General features: G+C 38.1%; 3 protein-coding genes across 6 annotated transcripts; 1 reads left to right on the top strand and 2 right to left on the bottom strand.

Annotated features, from left to right (window-relative positions):
• On the top strand, positions 1,139-3,572 carry LOC109845428 (BEL1-like homeodomain protein 11). Of its 4 annotated transcripts, none has more exons than XM_020414678.1 (5): positions 1,139-1,388; positions 1,669-2,199; positions 2,775-3,109; positions 3,195-3,255; positions 3,337-3,572. In XM_020414678.1, the coding sequence occupies exons 2-5, from the start codon at positions 1,705-1,707 to the stop codon at positions 3,430-3,432; spliced, it is 987 nt and encodes a 328-aa protein (XP_020270267.1). In that variant the 5' UTR covers positions 1,139-1,388; positions 1,669-1,704; the 3' UTR covers positions 3,433-3,572. The 4 variants fall into 4 exon arrangements, with proteins under 4 accessions (XP_020270267.1, XP_020270266.1, XP_020270264.1 ...); XM_020414677.1 differs by having other exon boundaries at positions 1,660-2,199; XM_020414676.1 differs by having other exon boundaries at positions 1,141-1,388; positions 1,672-2,199.
• On the bottom strand, positions 4,101-9,836 carry LOC109844961 (RHOMBOID-like protein 12, mitochondrial). Its single transcript, XM_020414148.1, has 8 exons — positions 9,281-9,836; positions 9,083-9,197; positions 8,875-8,994; positions 7,606-7,716; positions 7,382-7,420; positions 7,006-7,110; positions 6,883-6,924; positions 4,101-4,504 (listed from the first exon to the last, which is right to left on the bottom strand). Exons 1-8 carry the CDS (start codon positions 9,652-9,654, stop codon positions 4,418-4,420), a joined length of 993 nt encoding a protein of 330 aa, XP_020269737.1. The 5' UTR covers positions 9,655-9,836; the 3' UTR covers positions 4,101-4,417.
• On the bottom strand, positions 11,252-17,562 carry LOC109845282 (C-Myc-binding protein homolog). The gene is made up of 5 exons (XM_020414516.1): positions 17,404-17,562; positions 15,776-15,848; positions 15,642-15,690; positions 12,803-12,926; positions 11,252-11,523 (listed from the first exon to the last, which is right to left on the bottom strand). Exons 1-5 carry the CDS (start codon positions 17,404-17,406, stop codon positions 11,443-11,445), a joined length of 330 nt encoding a protein of 109 aa, XP_020270105.1. The 5' UTR covers positions 17,407-17,562; the 3' UTR covers positions 11,252-11,442.

The raw sequence follows: 22,741 nt of genomic DNA, 5'->3' as shown, positions 1-22,741 counted from the left end.
TCCATGCCTCGCACTGATTCTATGTTTTTCCTTCCCTGCTCTCCATTGGTTCAGATTTTTTTTTTTTTCTGAAACTGTTAAAAGTGGTCCTAGCTAGAGCCTAGAGGCGAATGATGTGATGGCAGGTGAGGGTGAGGTTAGGTTATGATGCACCATGATCTTGCTAGATTCATTGGCGTGTTATTATCATTAAATGAGAGGGGTGGACCACGGTTGCAAATTTGACAAATGTCCCTACGAGCGCTGCTTTTTCAGCAAGTGACATGGATAAATGTAGCCCTGGCCCCTGGGTGAGCCCGTAACATCTCTGCTTGCCAAAAACGAGGTCTTGGGTGGTCCAGTTTGTATTAGTCTGGGATTTAGGGGGGAGGCGGTCCGCAACTAAACTGGTCTCGGCCAAAATAGTGCCCGGGACTGAACCTGGTCCAATTTTTTTTTATAGTGCAGACGCGCGCGAGCGCGCTAATTAGTTGGAGTTGTTAGTTAGTGTTGAAATTTCCTCAGCCTGAAAAGGTGGGCAAGTTTCCTTTTTCAGGCTTAACCAGACTAATTAATCTTGCACGATCGAGTAATCATCTAACCTACCACATTTGGACTAGGCCTCAATCAGTCCCTTTATCATCCACAACTATCTATCATCAAAAATACAATTCTCGGAGGCTGTCACAAAAAATCTTTACAGGGACATGATGACTTGTCTAGCATTATCCACACAACCTTCACGATTCTAGGTGGGCTTCACAGTGATGGTGATCAATAGATTTTATGTACGTAGTCCTTTTTTAAACAGGGGAAAAGGAGGGTACAGTCTTCAATAGTAATAAATAAATGAGAGTACGGAGCAGGGCACAGGCTGATTCACAGAGAGATAGAGAGAGAGAGAATGCAGCAGGAAGTACTGAGATTGATGTGAGACCCAACATGTGACCCTCTATCAATATCAGAGAGAAAAGACAAGAAAAGCATGCAATGATTAATTAACAAGCCAAATGAAACAAAAAATAATAGCAATAATAATGACTAAAATAAAAGGCATACGCGCACAACAAAAAAAGCCCACTCCAAATGCACTTTCAGATTTCACTGATGGCCATAGAGACACTAAAATAAAATAAAATAAAATAAAATAAAGTGAAAAGACATATTCCCTGGCAGAAAACAGGGCAGCTGAAAACTGGAAAAGAGGTTGGTCTTTTCACTAGACTGAGGCACCCCCTTCACAAACTTCAATGTGCCTCTTCAATAAGAGAGGCACAGTTGTAGCAAAAACCACTGGTTTTTCTTCTTCCTCCTCCTCCTCCTCCTTTTTCTCCCCCCCTGCTGAGTACTTTTATTTTTAGTAGCAAGAAGCTCAATCACATTGCCTTTATCATCCTCAGGACTTGGGGGTAATCATCTTACCTATAGACATGTTTTGCACTGTTTGACTATTTTTACTTTTTTTTTTTTGTGTGTGGGGTTTGTAACTTGTTTTGTGGGGGTTTTTGGGGTTGTTTTTGGTTGCTTGATTTGTCAATTGATGGTCTCATACTGGTTGTTATTCACCCTGAACCTTCATCACTCTCCTCCCCCTTATTTTATCTCTATTTTTGGCGTTGCTCCTATAGTTGGGAAATTTTAGTGTTTGGTATTCATGAGAAATATTGAGGTAAATTTTAGTCCTTATAGCAGATCGTCATAGCATCATCTAGACCTTGTTTGGCTATGGTTTCTCAAGAGTTCTCGAAGGATACGAGCTCCGTTCATACCGAACATATCGCCTATAATCTACAGTTTCGACCAGACAGTGCACCGCTTTTCGTCAATCCAAATGAGGAACACATGAATAATTTGATCAATCATGAAGCACATAAACAGTACGGAGGTGTTGGCTATGGAAAAGGACACGGGCTTTCGCTGACTCTTGGTAACAGTGAGAACAATAACAGAGTTTATAATTCCATGAATCCTTATAATCATGTTCTGAACAGTATGGCGTCGGCTCTAGTAGCCCTTCAGAGCTCTCCATATATGAAACCAGCTCAGGAGTTGTTAGATGAAGTTGTTTGTGTGAGCAATGCAGTTGATTCTGAACATGACAAGCAAGCTCGAAAGTGTTCCGAGATTAATTTGAAGCAATTTGAAGCAAATTGCTACTCAGCAGACGAGAACGATGCTGTCCATATCAAAATCAGCAAGCTTGTTGCCTTGTTAGATCAGGTATTTGCCACATTCGTCATCTTATTTTCGCTCTTTCTAAATCTGTAGCTTATAGAATGGTTTCGCTTACTTTGCTACGGATTTATGATTTATAGATGAACGTAGTTTCTTCTCTGTAATATAAAATCTGATATTTGGCATGAGACTCTGATAGTGTATAGTGTTCACTGTGTAAATCGATTGTTCGTAATATAATTTTGTTGCGTGTCGGTGTAGGATCGTCTGTGATTTAGGGGTATCGTGATGAGCTATGTTGCAAGATAATCGTATATCATGATTCATGAAGCCATGTCCATGCACGCGTACATACACAAAGAGTTCCCTCTGGTGTTCCTGAATTTTGTTGTCAATTTTAACCTTGGACATTTCCTTGGAGCTAGCCAGACACATTTATGAAACTATTGTGCAGCTCATGATATCAGATGCATCTTAGGATAATAGTTTATACTAAAACATAACAAACCTAAGGATATGTCCCGGCTTTATAGTGATTTTTAGCTTAAATCACTGACTACTCCATCTCAATCATGGGTCTCGTAGTAACTTCATTTTTTTTTTCGCCTTTCTTTTTTCAGCTTGAGAGCCGATGTGATTACTACTTTCATCAAATGAACACAGTAGTATCGTCATTCGAATCAATAGCAGGCATAGGGTCCGCGTCATCATACACTGCCCTCACAATCCAAGCCATGTCTAAACACTTCTCCAACCTCAGAGAAGCTATAATCACCCAACTAAATTCCTCAAGAGAATCTCTCTCCAAAAATCCACCACGAAATCAACATAAGAGTGGGACTCTTCAGCAGCTCAGCATGGTACAAATACGACAGGTTTGGAGACCGTTAAGGGGTCTTCCGGAAGGATCAGTTGCATGCCTTCGATCTTGGCTTTTCGAACATTTTCTTCACCCGTAAGTATCATAAAGCCTGTAGTGTTCCCTTCATCAGACTGTTATTTGCATGTGTATGTATATACTAACTATTCGTAGAAAACAGTTATCCAACTGACAGTGAGAAGCTCATGCTGGCTTCGAAAACAGGCTTAACAAGAAACCAGGTAATTTTCTTGTGATGATCTTAAATTTCTAGACTCGACAGCAGACCACAGTTCTTATAAGTTCGAATTGAATGTATTCAGATATCGAATTGGTTCATAAATGCACGTGTTCGGTTATGGAAGCCCATGATAGAAGAAATGTACAAAGAGGAGTTTGCAGAAGATATGGAGGAATAAATCCCAAAAAAAAAGTTTAAAAAAAAGAGGAGCATTTGCTGATATCCATATTATTGACGATATTTTGAATTTGTAAACGTTTTGAGGTTGTAACAATTCGCATGTTGAAAAGATTTCCGTGTTATTCAGAGAATCAGATATTGGTATGTGTTTGTAATTTTTCAGTCTTACACCTATTTTCTTGTTAGCAACTTCGAGTGTAAGATTAATTAAGAAAAATTACGCCAGTGGCTAAGCAAAGGTCCAAACATTTTGTGTCTTATTCATTGTTTCTTTTTAAAATTTAATCAGTCTTTAGTGTTGAACAAAATACAAAAGTTTTGTCTCCTTAAACAGAGGCCGATATATTCTTTTCTAATTTTTTGTTTATTAAGAAATAATTTTGTCTTTGGCAGCATATTTAATCAATATTTTTTTCACTCAGATCTAAAACCTTTGTAATAGAACTGCGTCTCATCAGTCAGCTACGCATTCAAGGTTATCGCACAACAGAAAATATAAGGATCTACAATGCTTACTCATAAACATTAGGTCACTCAAGCACATTAGAAATGATTAAAACACATGAACATAAGTTATCGCTCAAAATTTAAAACATCTTTATGTCCATCAATCACCAAATACCTTGATGGTTATAACACTAAAGAAAATATCAGGATCTATGATGCTTATACGCAAACTCATACTAGGTTACTCGGAACACATTAGAATCAATTGAAGCACATGAACGTAGCTTACCACTCAAATCTAAAACATCTTTTACGTCGTTAATCGCTAATACATGGAGGAAATGTCAGGATCCATGATGCTTATATACCAGCTCATAAACATTAGGTTACTCGACCACATCAGGATTAACTAAAAACATAAAAAGAAAACCACGATAAAATACAAGATTCGTGAATTCGCCCCCACTTGTCCGTCATTTTTCTTGTTGAGCAAAAACCAGTGAAGAGGATGTGAGTTACTGTACAAAACTGCAGATTCAAATCCAATGCTTAATTCTGGCCCATGCCAAGGCAGCGACCAGAGCACCCCCCAAATGAGCCGATCCTGAGATATCTCCCTCACCCTAAATGGAATAACACGAGAACATGAAAGTCAAAGATTTAGCATACTACAAATATGCACATTTTCTGAACATAAAGTTGCAATTACTTGGAGCCGAACTTGTAATAGAAGAAATTGTTATCTTATAGGTTGCAAAGGCCCGTAAAGGCAAATCTACTTACTTTGACCCAATTGACTCAAAAGGTTCAACCCTATTTGAGTAATGAATCCAAAGCATATTTAACCATATATACGTCTAACTTTTCCCCCTCAATGTGGAACTAAATCACATCTCATGCTTTTTTGCTAGACTCACACTAAAACCGAATGGATGCAAGATGCTCCTAAAACAGTCTTTTCCTCTTAAAAGGAGATGGGTTAATTAGAACAAGGCATGAGCAAAATTATCAAAGCATGTCAGAAAGAAATTCCAACACTATGCATCATTGTCATTGGGTTCAATGGAGAGCTTTCAGAACTTTTGGTTGTTGCTTTAATATTGCCAACATCACTCCAAACCAAAAGATAAAAATAAAATTAAACATAAATCAGGGTATAAGTGCTTGAACAGAGTGTGATTAATAACTGATGCAAGCTTAAGTGTCCACTTCAAGAATGGAAAAAAACTTGCTGCCTGTCACCAACAAGGTGAAAGAGATCAACCGTTTGCCAAATATAAGGTTAAAGAAGGACACAAGGGCAAAACAACATAAGGGTTAAGTAAGAACCAAACTACAAGTGACAGAGACCAAAGGGGAAATGAAGCAAATCAGGGACAACAAGCTATAATTTTTAATAGACAAAAAGGGTATAAAAGTAAATCAGTGACCAATTCTGATATTGGCTCTCCATAAGTGAACTAATTCATAAGAAGGAATACCAATATATATATACTATTGACCCTCTTATGTAGTGCGTGTTGAACTTATATATATGTATTTCAAGTGCAGTTTAAAATGAAATATCAATGTTCCCAATAGGTGGGAATATAATGACCCATTCAGAACTTATACTTTGAGATTAAGCACTCTTTGCAGCCATTCCCAACACGTGCCAACCTTACTTTAGACAGCCCCAACATTTCTAATCCCCATCTTTACTTAGTATCAGCACCAAAGATGGCCAGATCATTTTTCACTTGCACATCGTATACAATAATGCAAACTATTGCCTACATCAAGATATCTAACGAGGTTAAACCTTCAATAGAATAAAGGATTGAAAGTAATATTTGTTGACCTCTTCCCCGAAGTGAAGTATGAAGCAAGGATGTAGACAGGTGTGCCTAGATGATGAAGATTTTGATGGATCAAGATCATGTTTTGATTGGTTAAATAAATCAATTTACTTATTAGGTAGCTTGTACCGGATTCTGTTAGGACCAGAATTAGTTTAGTAAACTTGTTAGATTTGTTTGTAAGGTAGTTCATTTGTTAGTTAGATAAGTTTTTTTTCTGACCTACTTATATTTAGATTCTACAAAATTAGAATCCAGTCTTATCTATTTTTATGCATCTCAAATCTACAAAGGGCTCAGATATCAGAGGTGTACTCAGTATCGACTGTCGATGAATATGGAATGAAACATTTGTTGCTTTGATCTAAAAGGCATCGCGTTTATTTGCTCCACCTCTTGTTCTCTACTATAACTCTTGGATCTCCTACTAGCCAACACTAATTTGGTATTAAAGAATTTCTTCACATATCCAGATCCTCTTATGTGCCCTGTTGTTTCCTTACAATACTAGCTTCCTTTCTTTTTCCTCTCTCCAAAATGGTTAACGATGTAAAAAAATAAAAATAATAAAATAACAAAACATAATATCCTAACATGAAGAGAGTCTTGCCAGACTAACAATCATTGGATAAGATTGAATACAAGCTTGTTGAATTCATCAATGACAAAAAGTGAACAAGATTCCAAATGTTAGTAAAAAGTAGTGCACAACCCATATCCCAAGTAAATTCAATCATTCACTAAAAACAATATTGTCTCAGCTGTAGAAACTAGTATTGGACACTGCTTCAAAGGTCCCTTTATGATGTTATAACCAAATACTGCACCACTGATCACTGTTAGATGTTTGTGACATATTTAGCCAGGAAAGATAAAGAGCAATGTCAAATCTTTATTCAAAAAATAAAAAAGAAAGGGAGAAAAAGAACATGTGATGTATGAGAATTCAAGTGGCTCTATGTTTTGAATAAGAAGATGAATGTCTTTCTCAATATACCACTCTATACCTACTGCATGAGAATCCCACCATACCTCTAATCCGTAAGGGTTGAGATTTTATACAGCCAATGTTCATTAGTGCTATATTTAAAATCATTTAAACAATTTGTCCACACCCAATTTGTACATAAGAGAGAATGGGAACGCCTAGAACAGTTCCGTACCTTTTTTACCCTCCATAGATCAGTTCCAATAATTAATGCTCCCTGAGATGACATAGTAGGATGTTAAGTAAATGTAACCCTTAGCAGGAAAAACAAAACTTTGGACTGAGAATCTGATCTCACCATTAACATTGCAGGTACTGGTATGATGAGGTTTATGTAGTATATATCCTTAGGAAAAAGAAATACATTTAGAAGAATTATTGCATTCACGGCACCGCTTGCACCCTGTATGACACGTTGATTACAATGGTCGTTAGTTTACATCGAAAAGAGTAGAATGGGGAATTACGTGGGCAAGACACATATAAAAGTCAGATGTTAAAATGAAGTTTGAGCAGATGTAGGTGCATGAATGAAGGTTGCATCTATATCTACAAATGAAACAGATGTTTCAAGATTTTTGACATGCATAATTATTTCTTGGAATTTGTTTGCTTCATTATGTTGTCTGAGGATGAGTGCTGAATCAGTCGATCAACAACTTGAATTGACGTACCAGGCCAGGTACTCTAGAAGAATCCCATCCAAACGTACCCTGCAATTTTCACAGAGGAGGTTCAAGAATTATGAAAACAGTGACTGAACAGCACGGCACACAATAAATTTGAATCAAAGACCATCAGATATTATCAGCAGCCATAAGGGTGACCAGCTTCTGAACATCGTGGGTTATGATTATTGCTTAGCTTGTCCAGTAATTCCTGCCGCATCATTCGTTACCTTTGAAGATGGAGCAATTAGAAACTTGTGCAACAAGAAAAATATCGATCCTCCCAATGCTCCAGCAAGATATAATTTCAGCAGGTATTCAGGTCCGAACAGCCTTCCAATCTGGTCACAGTGCCACCAGCCAGGTTCAGATTGCGCATGAATTTGTCATGTGTATGTAATATAAAGAAAAACAGTTTAAAACTATAGAACACAATTTCGATGCTAAGCTCTATATCAAGGTTAGCATCAGCGTAACTACAAAACCATATGCACCGGAAACATGAGTTTCATTCAGCACTGTATGCAACAAGCTATCGTTAACATTTTTGTAATTGGTCCATAGAGGTAATTAACTCTTGTTTCCTTTTCTTTCGCACTGGTGCGTATTTTTGTGACCTTATACAGAGGACTTCGGGTGATGTGATGTACAATGTCTTTGGCCCTTTTTTTTTTTTTGATGAAATTTCTTTGCCCTCTGAAAAGTGAAAACTCACTCATAAAGAGCATAGTCAACATACCACCTAGAAAAACAAAAAACCGAAAGCACTTCTCGAAAACTTGACAGAATACTAATTATAACTAAAATGATTATTGACTTATTAGCTACAATCTCTACTGCGATCAACAAATAATCTTGATAAAACTTGTTGCAATGAAAAGTTCCTTAAGGTCACAAGATATACTGCTAATAAGTTCAATATATGTAAAGAGAGGAAATCTAATTTGGAAGCATCAGAAAAGAGTTGTCAATGACAACTCAATTTTGATCTATATCAATGCACAAATCAAGGCATTATTAGCTACCTATGGCACATTATACATGTGCTAAATGTGTTAGATGTTAGCTAGTACTAAAAGGAACACAACATAATTAAAATCATTGATAGCACAATATTAAAATGGCAAATATGGTAGCTATTATAAATATATTGTAACCGGTAGTAATTATTCTTCCATAATTAGGCTATAATGTACCTATAAATAAAAGTCCTTAGCCCTTGATCGGTACAATAAAATAAAGAGGAATCCCTCCTTTAAACTTGCCTTTCTTCTCCATGTTACACCTTCAAATTTCACATGGAGGGAATATAGGTCTTATAATATATATGTTAAGAGTATAAAATTACAACCCTCAACACTCACCAGCTCGAAGAGTCCTTTGACCATATACATTCATCAGGCAAACTTGTTGGCTAACACATTATAAGGCCTGAGACCCCGTATAAGAACACTCAACGAACTAAAAAAACATTAAGCAGAATTAAAACCAAACCATACATTTGTTCCGAAGAAGTAGAGACCGATCATGTTCGATAGGAGGTGATCAAACTCCACATGACTAAACGCGCACGTCACCAGAGTATGCAGTCGGCCGCTCTTGAAATTATCCAGCGAAATCTGCCATCAACAAATAAAAAGGGAACCTAGTTAGCAAAAGAGAGGACACTCACAAACCACTTTTTGCTCCTAAATCAGAATGCGCTACCATAAAGTGATTCCTCATGAATCTAGGACTGCCGATCCTCCAAAGGAAGAAAACTGCAACATTGGCTCCAATTAAGCCGAGGACAACTCCATCCGGTGTCAGATTCAAGTATCTCCTGCGTAAAAAGAAACAAGAAAACCTCAAAGCTTGCATCTTTGTCCTAGGGTTTATGAGATATCGGCCCCCAAAACCTAGTACCAGTAGCCTAGACCGGGAATGGAGAATCGACGGCCGAAATCAAACCCTCTCCTCCTCCGCAGAGAGACCTTGAGCGAGTGGATCCCGCTCTCGACGAAGCCGGCGAGATCGAGAGGCTTCTTCGCCTTGGAGAGGAACTGGTAAGAGAGAAACCCTAGAGAGCTCGACGGAGAGACGCCGCGGCGCCATGAGCTGAAGGTGTTCGACGGAATGCGCGAGAGAGGGCGGTGGAGGTTGGCGGCGGTGGCGGAGGAGGAGGAGGAGGAGGAGATGGATTGATTGAGCGATGGTGGCGGGGGTTTAGGGAATCTAGGGTTAGGGTTTCGAGAGAGGAGCTTGTTGAGATGATGGTGATGGGAAAAGAGCCTCCTCATCGCTGAGACAAGACTGGAGCTCTCCCCGCTTTCGCCCCCTCTGTTGAGTTTTGGCGGCGGCGGAGGAGGAGGAGGAGGAGGAGATGGATTGATTGAGCGATGGTGGCGGGGGTTTAGGGAATCTAGGGTTAGGGTTTCGAGAGAGGAGCTTGTTGAGATGATGGTGATGGGAAAAGAGCCTCCTCATCGCTGAGACAAGACTGGAGCTCTCCCCGCTTTCGCCCCCTCTGTTGAGTTTTTTCGCTTGTTTTTGAAACGGTTAATTGCTCTTTATTACCTCAAACTTTTAAAAAAAACTATCATACATATTTGATATTTCATCAAAATATTTTGCCCATCTCAAAAATTGCTCTGTAATTGTTTATACAAGTTCATCTAAAAAATTTTGTCGAATAGAGTAAAAACTATAATGGGGTATCTTGTAAATGAAGCACAAATTGCTTTTGTTAAGGGAAGCAGATTTTATCTAACATCATGTTGGCACATGAGCTTGTAAAAAGCTATGGCAGGAAACATCTCTCTCCAAGGGTTATGTTAAATATTGACATTAGGAAGGCTATTGATACTATCAGTTGGAGTTTCGTTTCTGACTTGCTCCATGGCTTAGGTTTCCATGTGGCTCTGATTAAGTGGATTTTGGCTTGCACTTCCTCTCCAAAGTATTCTATATCTCTAAATTGAACTCTTCATGGCTATTTCAAGGATGAACGGGGGGCTGAGACAAGGGGATCATCTATCTCCATATTTGTTTATTTTGGGGATGGAGTACCTCTCAAGGAGCTTGGGTTTGTTAAAGAATGATAGGCTATTCAAATTTCACCCAAAGTGTGCTAAATTTCAGATCAATCACCTCATATTTGTAGATGATCTGCTTTTATTTGCTAAGGGTGATCTTCACTCTGTGCAAAAGCTATATCAATGTATTAAGGAATTCAGTATCACTTCAGGACTTGAGGCAAACCCAGATAAATGCTCAATTTACTATGGGGGTGTTGAAGATTCAGTGAAAAACGCATAAACAATGGGAATTCTTTTTCACTTGAAACTATGAAAATAATTATTGAACAAGTGAAAAAAATCTCTAATACTAAATGGATACATACTTACTATACCATTTGAAAGGATACATATTTACTATACTATTTGATAGTATAGTAATCCAGCTCAAAGACTCAAACACAAAACAAAGAAATCAGAGCATGCACGTAACATGCCTGAGTAACAAAACTTGTACGATAACACCCCCATTCATACACCAGAGAACAGAGACAAAATCCCAGAATCAGTAGGAATAAAATCCAAAATTACAAAGTTTTAAGTTCTCTTCAGTAACCACTATTTTCAAAGTTGGAGGTCAAGCCACAAACATTACCTCAATTCTCTTGTTCTTGCCAAAGCTACACGCTATCACATTCTTTAATATTAATGTCCCTCTAATTTTCAAGTTGAGAATGCTATAATTTTGCATGTATTCTATTTCCTAACATTATTCTCATACATGGAGATCAATAAAGAATATATATATTGAGACTGTGTTGAAAGAGACACAGCCCGGCAGAAAAAAGAAAAGAAAAAAAAAAAGTTGGATAGAAATAAATGAATAGAAGAACAATGACAAGGGTGTGTAATTCTTAATGACAAACTGGTACCATTTCAATGTTTAAGCGTGAGAAAAATTATTAGTTACATATTCAGATTCATAGCAGATTAGTGTAGACAATGACCTTTCCTTCTTAATTTTTTTTTTCAAGCCTAGCACGCAATAAAATTAATGAATGACAAATAAGCCTATAACTCATCCTTTACATTATCTCCGTCTACTTCCTCTTTGCATGTAGCTGCGACCTTGGAGTTCTTCAACACATCAAGCTGCAAGTATTAGCAAATGATTAGTTCTAAAAATTACTGAAAATAAACACACGTTCACGTGCACGTGCACATGAACATGCACATACTCGAGAGTCGAGAGGGAGAAAGGTCCCCATAAAAAACCTCGGGAAAAAAATTTCTTCGACGAGAATTCAAGCTAACATCAACTTATCACATTAGTACCAAACTCTTAATTTATCATAATCGTCTGTTTAAACCATTAATTTACACTGCCTATATAAAGTAGTAGAGAGGTTCCCAGTCTGTAGAAGAACTCTCCAGTTTAAAAGGCTGAGTATAGAATCTGACCCAGATAACCGGAACAAAATGACTATTAACAAAGGAAGCGAGAGCTTCTGAAAGTGATGCATCCAAGCTTCTTACAAAGGAAGCGCTGAGAGAAAAACTTCAGTCTACGTTAGTAATGTCTACTTAGATTTTCCAGTGGGAAATATGGAGTATTAACAAATTTTCTGCACTAACTGAAGTATTATTCAAAGATCTTCAAGCATACTCGAGGTGCTCAACATGACTATCTTAACTTCAGTCAACATAAAACATGAGAATCAAGAAATTAAGATATATCAGATGCAAGTTGAAATAAATTCTGGAAATTGTATCACTATGTTTTTATGAAAAGTACTCTTTCGATCTTTAAACCTCCTAAAACCCATTTAAACAAGTTTAATTAATTTTAAAATTTTGACCTGGTTTTTTTTGAAACTTTATGCGTTTATAACAAACTAATGCGAATTAGAAATCTATTGTATATGGATTTCTATCCAATCATATCCGACGTATTGCCATGCGGTTAAAACAGGTAACTAAAAGTTCTCCCTCTAGTCGTCTTTCTATGTATTTTATCTTATTTTGTTTTAATATATGAATAGGGCATCCTGCCCTATTTTTTACTAAAAAATAATATCCAACATATTGCTATTACTACACAACTAATAAGATAGGTGTTCCCATATACAATCAAACCGCTAAGGGTTAAAAACAAGCGCTTGACTTGTCTGCCACACTTTGACCAAGAAAATAGCACAACCTCGTTAAGGATTTACAAGTTGACTACCAATTGGCAGATAAGCAGTATGTTTTGTTGGTAACAAAGAATATGCAGACAACCGAACACCACATTTAAGGAATCATGTATGAATATCTGCCCAAATATCCTAATCCATGCATAAATAAAGATCCATGTCAACACAAAATACAAAAGATAGATAGCAATTGTAGAAAAAAGAGAGAGTACTATGTAAATTATGTGAGCTAGTACCATTGCACATGTTTCTTTGTGAGCAGCCAGGAGCTCGTCATACTTCAACTGCAAATCAGCCTTCTCTGCTTGGAGTTTCTCATATTCTGAGAGTGAGGGGCCACCTAATTTCTGCTGGACAAACCTGCAGAAATAAACACTTCTCACTCTCCAACTGCTATTTTCCAACCTCACTTATTAGAGAATCTATGCAACTTTGATACAAGTCAATGACCCAGAAGCCTTTTTAAGAAATGAGAAGGCAGATCATAATACTCATAACTCTATTTATTTTCCAGATTCATATGAGAAGATCCATCTCTCACATCACTTAGTTTGCGACCCAGTACCCATAGCGGATAGCTTCGCGTAGCGGTGAGGCATTGCTAAGACTATTTGGGGCTATACTATAGTGACAAAATAGCGGTAAAAAGCGCAAAGTTAAATAATGATCCAATTTAAATATGTATAAATATTTAAAAAAATAAAACTTAAAAGAAAACTGTAAAAATTCTACACATGCATATCTGATGATTTATAGAGATCCTAAGCATGACATAGACGTGTGACAATCCCATAATGTTAACAAAAGTACTGTACAGAATGAAAATGCATACATGTCTATCAAAAACACTGTTATTATCTCATTCCTTCAACTTTCAAATCTCTAATAGAAAAACTCTCAATAATAGAAAAACGTTGAATTGTAGCAACATAATTGTATTAACTATTTGAAACTTCACATAAAAATCAAGTCTTTAAGCATAGAAAAATGAGCGCAATTTACCACTATTTGCTGCTATTTACTGTTTTCGAGCGCTTTGGTGAGCGTAAGGCACTCACCAGCACTATTGTTCACAACAATCAATGAAGTTGTAGTGGTAGGCTCCACTACCGCTATTTGCGCCGCAATGGCGCCGCTATCAGCCGCTATTTACAACAAGGCCGGTAGCTTATAAGATAACAAGCAAGTACAAGGTTTCCCAGAAATTTCATCAGTTTTTTTTGGATAAGTTCAAGAAGGAGAAAATGGTATGCGTATTCTTACCATACTGTGCACTTTTCCACATTAAAATTCACCCTGCCATCCTGTTAATAAGTATGTTAAAATACTCCTAGTTCACTACCTTGGCCCACGGAAGCTATCATTTTCACAGGGAATTGATACACCATCATTATTTCTGAAGAGAATAGTACATGTACTTATTCATCAACTATTCATAAGCCAGGATGAACCATAGTATCATCTCCTATCCATAAGCCCCCATGCTTCATCAACCAATATTTTTCTTTGAGGGAATTATAACTAGTAATGCTAATAAGCTTTGGACAATCTTATATTCCGATTGGCTGTAAAACAATCATTCCATAATTAAACAACATTTTTAGTTTTTAAATCCAACTACATCACATGAAAGATGTAAATTTTAGTTCTTGGGTTCCAAAATGGCACGCAATTATATGTTTCTCAATGCATGTGAATAGCCCTCCTTTTCTAAATTTGTTTTGTTTCTCCTTGCTCGGTAAAACCATTTACTAATCGCTTTAAAAGTTTCATCATTAAAATGCAACTTTAGTTTCAAGTACTTTCAACTGTTCTATTCTATCAAATGCATGGATTTAGGTCATGGGCATCATAATGACACACTATCCTATCTATCTGTGATGCACGTCAAAGAGCCAGGTATGGGTCAGATCAAGGTAAGGTCAGTGACAATCCTGAATTCCGAGGTCTTGAACCAAATTTAACCATAGGGACATATTTGATGTAACTTAAACAATTTTACGACTTTTATTTCAAGTATTTTATTTTATTTTATCTTATTGGGAGAACATATTTCGAAACATGATAATTTGAGGGACTGGTTTTAGAAAGGAAAAAACCCCATAGATAAAACAATGCCGGTTCAATTTTTTCATAAATACAATCTTGTATAGTATTTACTAATATCTAGACTATTAAAGAATCATCTAACATATTTGTTTCTAAGAACAAAGCATGAGAAAAGTAAAGTTTTTATACCATGTAGAGTAACAGTGTGGAATTCTGTAAATTAAGTCTGAATAAGGTATTCTTTGAACTACAAGGTTCTAGGGTTACCATATATGAGCCCTTAGGCTAGTGGGATCTTCACACAATGCCACTCAACAACAGGTTTTCTTTCAACAAACTTCATGTAAAATTTTTCGTGGAAGTTCCTAGAAAGTTCTGAATATACATGGTAAGAGTATGAAGAGAGTGACGTTTTACAAGATAGAAGAATAAGGCAGCTTTGATTTGTACATGAAAGAAAGCATCAAAAAATAAGGGCGTTCATTGGAAAGTCTTTTAACCAAGAGGTTATCTGCCTGGACTCTGCAAAGATCTCCTCTCCTAAGAAAAAAAATTATAAGCAGACAAATAAAATTATGCTGGAAAATGTTGTGATTTTATGCTAGATAAGGTTATAACTGACAGTTTCCAAATCAAAGACTAACTAGTTGTAGACTCAGAGCACAACTGATGATTCTTCACATGGTTTGAAGTCACTTCTTGTGCATATGCATTACTGCATTTGCACATGGACTAGTTTAAACTATGTGAAACAAATTGCATAAGTAGATGTCTTCATTTGATGAAAGAGTACAGAAAAGGAAAGAGAGACCTCTCAGCATCTACATTTGTTATAAGCAAGTGCATCCATGCTTTGGATGGTAGGTATTAACTTCAGAAACTTCAGCATTCATTTGATGAAAGAGTACAGAAAAGGAAAGAGAGACCTCTCAACATCTACATTTGCTATAAGCAAGTGCATCCATGCTTTGGATGCTTTGGATGGTAGGTATTAATTTCAGAAACTTCAGCATACAAAGAACTTACTCGAGTGCAGAAGATGGCTTGTCATTCTCTTCATATAGCGCAACAAGAACTACAAGAGAGCCATAGACTAGGGATTAGAATTAGTCGGTCATGTACAGACTCAGTAAATAATCCTAATTAACACTGATGAAAACCTTTAGTCAGAGCGTCAAGCACGCCGCTAGATTCTAGATACTTCCTGAAGGCTTCCTTTTTTGCTTCTTTTTCCTGCATACAATGTTTGTTGTCGCGTTAACTTTCAAAGAACTCTGTAACAAACAATTCAGACGAAAGACGATAACAAGTTCCCAGTATTACGATCCCTGGAATAACAATAAGTTAACATTTCCTTTTCTTTGCCCTCCAAAAACACATTTGCAGGATAAAATAAAGCTTATGGATTATGTTGGTTCATTTTTCTGGGTTTGAGATGCTTTTTTCAATCCATTTCATGTTATAGCAATAAAATAACATCCAAATGTAAGGTATAGAGAACGAGCGCAGTTTGTAACAAGTGTGAGTTGTCTTCAGAAATCCCTTGCGGTTTACCTACCAAACCAGATTATTCATTAACGTCGAAAAACTAATTTGTGCAACTCTTATGGCACAAGGAAGAAAAGGATTTATTTATTTATTTATTTTGTTGCTCGAGAATCATGACGCTATTCTAAGTAGGATGATTATCTCAATAATCCAGAATCATGACGCAACTTCATCAAACAAAGAGCTCAAACACTTCTATGGGAATGCATTTGAAATAATGAAATAGAAGCTAGGCCCTCTCCAACAGGGGCTGAAAATGATAGATGTGAACAAGAGACTAACCAAAAGACGCAGACCGGAGAAAATAAATTCCTCTAGTGCTACATAAAACCAATTATACACAAGGAAGGCATGACCTAATGAAAATACCAAGCTTTGTGTCGAAATATCCAAAAATAGCTCCGAACATGAGCTTTCGATTGATTCAAAACTTCACCAGAAGCAGTGAGTTTTTTTCCTTCTTCATCATGTGTCGTTGCTGTTGTGTTCTTTTCTTTTCTTTTCGGTTTGGGTTGGTGCGTGGGTGAGCGCAAGCGCATGTGCGCGGGGGGTTGGGGCGGTGAACCTTGTGACTCCAACTTTAGTGCATTTTGCAAGTGAAAAAGGGAGCAAAGACCTTGAAGCTTGTTAGTCCAAATATGAGCTAAAATTTAGTTTCGCTTGGATATGATTCAACATTTTTTTTTTCAAAATCAGTAAATTTTCCTTCTTTCATATGATCAGATGAGTTAATCAAGAAAGAGGCGAAGGGACTGCCCAGAAATCAAGCAAGGTAACCCAAGCCTATCAAATGTACAGCAACCATCAGATAGCAAACAAGTTAGAAACTGGAAACAAGGTCTTACACCTCTCTTTTTTTTTTATATACCCCCCCAAAAAAATTAATTTTTAGACATTGATCCCTTAAATCTTTCATGTCTCTGAATTGGTCTCCCCAAATCACTGAAATTACTGTTGTAGCAACAATCTTCAACACTGACAAACCTCTCTCCAGAAGATCTAAGAACCCATTTTCATATTCTTCCCAAATTGAGCTCACGTGCGTAGATCAAAGGCCACAACTTTGGTTTTAATGGAAGAAACTACTTTTAAAGAAAGCAAGCTCTCGATCTCAACAAATTCCATGTCAAGCAAAATCTGTATTTATTTATTTATTTTCCTATTCATTAATTTGACAAAAGATACAGGCGAAAGAAGAACCCAAGAAAACAGGTGAAAAGGGTGGAAATATCAGACTTACCATGTTTCAGTGCATCAAAATTTGGGGGTTTTTGCGGGAAAATTGAAGGGTTCTCCAGATCCGACCGCGCGCGAGAATTTTGGGAATGGAAATAATTTTCTCTTCTTTTCTTTTCTTTTCTTTTTTCTTTCAAGGATTCGAGTCTTTTTCTGTAGCCTCTGTTGTTGTTCCAACAGTGATATATGGACAAATTTTCAAAACAGGCCCATTTGGGTTTTTATTTGCAAAAAACGACCTTTTTCGAAAAAATTTATAAAAACCGACCTGTTTTCTAAAACTTCACGGGAGTTCAACTCCCGTGAAGTTTAATGTATTTTTAAACTTCACGGGAGTTGAACTCCCGTGAAATTTAATTTATTCTTTAAAACTCCACGGGAGTTCAACTCTCGTGGAGTTACATGTCGCATTTCCTAGAAAGCGCTCTCTGGGAAATGCCGTCTGCAACTCCACGGGAGTTGAACTCCCGTAGAGTTTGGCGTGCCTATATAAGGCCGCCGCCCAGCGCCCGACCGTCGCCGCCCAGCGCCCGACCGCCGCCGCCGGAGCGTCCGACCGCCGCCGCCACCTCCATTCCGTTTGCCGACGTGAGATCTCAGTCTCAGATAAAAAAACAGGTAATTCTTCCTAAAAAAATTTATACTCTCTAATTTTTGTATACTCTCACTATTTGATTGTGATTTCATATAAAAATCTAGATTTTAGAATTTAATTGTGAATTATTTACGAATTTTGTGAAGAAATGTGAAAATTAGAGGGGAAATTATCAATAAATGTGAAAATTAGAGGGGAAATTATCAATAATTTTGGGAAATTTGTGAAGAATTAGTGTGGAAATTATCAATAATTTTGTGGAATTAGTGTGAAAATTATCAATAATTTTGTGGAATTAGAGGGGAAATTATCAATAAATGCGAAAAATAGTGTTACTACATATGTATGCCATAAATTAGATTTTAGAATTTAATTGTGAATTATTTACAAAGGACAAATTTTCGCATTTAGAATTTAATTGTGGATTATTTACGAATTTTGTGAAGAAAAATTAAATAATTTTGTGCATTTAGAGGTGAAATTATGAATTATTGTGGAAATTAGAGTTACTACCTAAATGTAAAAATTAGTAACAATCAATATTTATTTTGCTTTTCGTGTAATATTGATCTTTAATTTTTCACTCTTCAGAGGTAACGATGAACGATCGAATCGTAATTCTCTGTTCTTATGATGGGAAGATTAATTATCTCGAAAATAATATGCTCGTTTATGAAGGAGGCGCGACGAGACCGTTGTTCATAACAAAATCGTGTACTTTCGATGAGTTGGTTAATGAATTACACAAACTTATATTAACTAACTCACGTGAGTATCACCTTAGTGTGGTTTGCAATTATCCTGTTGTGGGGAACATAACAAGTGGCATTCAAATATCAAGTGACTACGATATGGGTCTCATTTCGAATTGTTCATTGAAAAACATCAGAGGGATTTGGGCAAATCGTTGAACTCCCAAGGAATGTATTCCCGCATGTTGGAGGATCCTGAAGTTGATTCTGTAGGCTTTTTATCTCCTCAACAAGATGAATGTTGGACACAATCACAATACATGAGCGGTCCTTCGTTCGTGGGCACTTCGAATGCTTTCGATACTAACACGGGAATTCAAGAAGATAATGCAAGTGTCGAATCCGAGAATGATGATGAAGAGGAGGGATTACAAATTAATAGCATGACCTTGATAGATCGTGATGACGGGGAAAACCAACACATCTACGGATGTTATGTTAATAATGAGTATGTCGTCTTAGAGGATCCACCGCCCGATGAACTTCAAGGAGATGAATGGATTGATAACTCTGTGATGGAAAGTGTTCCTATTGGCACTAATAGCGGTGTTGATACACAGGCCAAGGACTTCTCATTCATGAAGGGAGATCTTCACGAGAGTAAGGAGAAATTGATCCATGCTATTCGCACGTATTCCATTACAAAAAATGTGAAGTTCAGGCCAACCAAAAATAATACTACAAGCTATAATGTGGTTTGTTTCTATCGCAAAGATGACGATGTTGAAGATAATAGTGGACACCACGACGGCAATGCGAGGTGTCCGTGGAAGCTTAATTCACGCTCGGGTGCAAGAGTAGGTGGGCAATTCAAAATCATGGCATACAATGGACTCCACACTTGTAGCAATCCTCGATTAGAGATGAATAACAAGAATGTGTCCTCTTCTTTTATATATCGATTGATTTTACCGCATCTGAGGGAGGACCTTGATCTAAGGCCGAAAGATATCCGTCTTTTAGTGCATAAAGCCACCAACTTGGATGTATCATATCACAAGTGTTGGAATGCTAGGAGGAAGCGATGATAAAAATATTCGGGGATTGGGATAAATCGTATGAGATCTTACCTCATTATCTTGAAGCACTCAAAAGAAAAAATCCGGGGACTGTCTACGAAGTATCTTCGGACCCGGTTGACGGTGGAGAAAGGCGGTTCACCGGTGTATTTTGGCATTTGGGCCCTGTATTGAGGGGTTTCGATATTGCCGTCCTCTTCTTAGTATTGATGGAACCAACTTATATGGGAAATACAAAGGCGTTTTGCTTGTTGCAACCGGAGTTGACGCGGATGGCGGGTTGTTTCCTTTAGCATTTGTTGTGGTTGATGTTGAAAACACAGAGAATTGGGCTTGGTTTTTTGCATGCATTAGATATCATATCCCTAGTGTGGGGACGCGGGCGATTACATTCATATCCGATAGGATAAAAGGAATTCCAAGAGCACTCCAATGACATTTCCCGCCACCACATGCACATCGCTATTGCTTGCGACATATTAGAGACAACTTCAAGAAGAAGTATGTGCAGCCCGTGCCAGACATCACGATGGTCGAGCATTCCCAGAGTCATTCGGCTTGGGTCATTGAGGATGAGAGGGTACTAGAACTGATCGCTCAGGCCGGATTTCGGGAGTGTTCGACGATTCGATATATTAGGCTTGATTGGCCGCTCATCACTGAACTTATTGAGAGGTGGAGGCCAGAGACCAACACCTTTCACATGCATATAGGGGAGTGCATCATCACCTTACAGGACGTGGCCGTCATACTTAGACTCCGGATCGATGGACCGGCAGTTACGAGCACCGATGATCATAGTTGGCCGGAGGTATGTGCTAGGCTTCTTGGTCAGGTTCCCGACTTGAGGAGTGGTGCGATGAAGCTATCGTGGCTTCGTCAGACATTTCAGAGCGATATACCAGAGGATGCCCCTATTGAGACGCTCCAGTTTCATGCTCGTACGTACATATTGCACATGATAGGGTGCGTACTATTTCCTGATGCGAGCAAGACACTCGTACATGCACGATGGCTACCACTCCTGGAGGATTTCGATGTATGCGGCGCACTATCGTGGGGCAGTGCGGTGTTGGCATACTTGTATCGAGAATTGGGTAGGGTATCCCTGATGCAGAATAAAGAATTCAAGGGATGATGTACGTTGATACAGATTTGGTCATGGGAGCGCATTCATATTAGACGACCCACTTTACTTATACACCGTGACCTAGAGGGGCAGTATCCTTTGGCATACATGTATAATTGTACACACATATTTCATTCGTAATGAATTTGTACTTATATATTCGTTATTCTGCATATAGGTATAACGTGCGATATGCTCAGTACAGATCAGCGACACGTCACCGTCAGTTTTACCGAAATGAGCTTGATGTCCTCCAACACGAACAGGTAAATATAAAAATCAAGAAGTATGAATATTATAGTTTTTCTGTATGATACTGATAAATGTTTTATTTTATTTCAGTTCAAGTGGAGACCCTATACACCGCCGGAGCTCGATATGCATTCTCTTGCACCTATCTGCCGAGATAGTCGAGACCCTATACACCGCCGGAGCTCGATATGCATTCTCTTGCACCTATCTGCCGAGATAGTCCCGACTTATGGAGGAGAGCCAGAGTTCCATTGATCTGTTGGGAGATCGTGGAGATGCATGTCTCGGACCGTGTGCTACGGCAGTTTACGCTCTCTCAGCATATTCCAGATCATGTCGAGCAGATCGATCGTCGACGGCGCCCTACATCGCACTGTACTGACTGGGCCGTAGTCCGTGCGGCCTATATAGACAGGTGGGTTCACAGGTGGGATTTCATACAGGATACGAGGCCCACAGCTGTTGACTATACCGTGTATATGCGTTGGTAGTCAGCTTGACACATGCCACGCCCACCAACAGATAGTTACATCCCTAGTGGGATGAACGAGAGAGATTACGTAAGTTTCTAAGCTAAATTATAACATTTTTTATTGAGTTGGTACTTAATAAATTGTTTACCTCGCAGGTCCGTGTTTTAGATAGCATTGATGCTGATACTAATGCGCACGTGACTGAGATTCAGGATCAGGTGGCGTTAGGGCTCATCAGCAGGATCAAGAAGAGCATAGCGCAGGTGTTTCATAAAACTCACGTCGACGAGTTCGCAGGTCGTGAGGACAGGTCTCGCTCATTTGGACAGGCGTACGCTCGACGTTGACGGCCACGTGATGATGACGCCGGCACTTCGCATGCCGATGGAGCCGGCACTTCGCATGCCGATGGAGCAGGCACTTCGCATGCCGATGGAGCCGGCCCTTCGCAACTTCATACACAGCCGGATACACAGATATTTGAGGCTCATCAGTAGGAACCCAGGGGGCGGGGAAGAGAGGGAGAGGAAGGAGGGGAGGTATATTGGGTTGTATTTGAAGTTATTTTGTTAAAATTTGTAACTTTCCTAAATTTTCAAATACTAAACTTTTGAAGATCAATTATTGTTCATATATATAATCGTGCATGTTTAATTCATGGTTAAATCATGTATATATTGTTGTGATTGTTTGCAATTAAATTGGTGTATATATGAGTTAACAGGTATGTATACAAAACATGCAGAACATTCTGTGCATGTTTAGTATAACCTGCAACTTCACGGGAGTTAAACTCCCATGAAGTTGCAGTCTCAACTTCCCAGAGAGCAGCTTTGGTGATATTCTGGGCATAAATCTTCACGGGAGTTGAACTCCCGTGAAGATTTATGAATAAATTAAACTTCACGGGAGTTCAACTCCCGTGAAGTTTAAAAATACATTAAACTTCACGGGAGTTGAACTCCCGTGAAGTTTCGGAAAAATTTTAACAAAAATCGACCTGTTTTCAGCGCTGGGCTGAAAACAGGTCGGTTTTTGTAATTTTTTTCGAAATAGGTCGTTTTTTGCAAATAAAAACCCAAAAGGGTCTGTTTTGAAAATTTGTCCTATATCAATATACAG

Source organism: Asparagus officinalis, chromosome 6 (genome assembly GCF_001876935.1).
Source record: "Asparagus officinalis chromosome 6, Aspof.V1, whole genome shotgun sequence".
Lineage (NCBI taxonomy): Eukaryota > Viridiplantae > Streptophyta > Magnoliopsida > Asparagales > Asparagaceae > Asparagus > Asparagus officinalis.
This window is presented reverse-complemented; position numbering and strand designations above follow the sequence as displayed.

Excerpts from the sequence above, each read along its gene's own strand:
- LOC109845428 (XM_020414678.1), top strand. The coding sequence starts at position 1,705 with ATGGTTTCTCAAGAGTTCTCGAAGGATACGAGCTCCGTTCATACCGAA. Across the intron at positions 2,200-2,774 it reads TTGTTGCCTTGTTAGATCAG|CTTGAGAGCCGATGTGATTA; the intron begins GTATTTGCCACA and ends TTCTTTTTTCAG. Across the intron at positions 3,110-3,194 it reads TTCGAACATTTTCTTCACCC|TTATCCAACTGACAGTGAGA; the intron begins GTAAGTATCATA and ends CGTAGAAAACAG.
- LOC109844961 (XM_020414148.1), bottom strand. The coding sequence starts at position 9,654 with ATGAGGAGGCTCTTTTCCCATCACCATCATCTCAACAAGCTCCTCTCT. Across the intron at positions 7,111-7,381 it reads CTTCTAGAGTACCTGGCCTG|GGTGCAAGCGGTGCCGTGAA; the intron begins GTACGTCAATTC and ends CGTGTCATACAG. Across the intron at positions 6,925-7,005 it reads CAGTACCTGCAATGTTAATG|GGAGCATTAATTATTGGAAC; the intron begins GTGAGATCAGAT and ends ATGTCATCTCAG.
- LOC109845282 (XM_020414516.1), bottom strand. Across the intron at positions 15,691-15,775 it reads GCTTGACGCTCTGACTAAAG|TTCTTGTTGCGCTATATGAA; the intron begins GTTTTCATCAGT and ends GCTCTCTTGTAG. Across the intron at positions 11,524-12,802 it reads ACAAAGAAACATGTGCAATG|CTTGATGTGTTGAAGAACTC; the intron begins GTACTAGCTCAC and ends TAATACTTGCAG.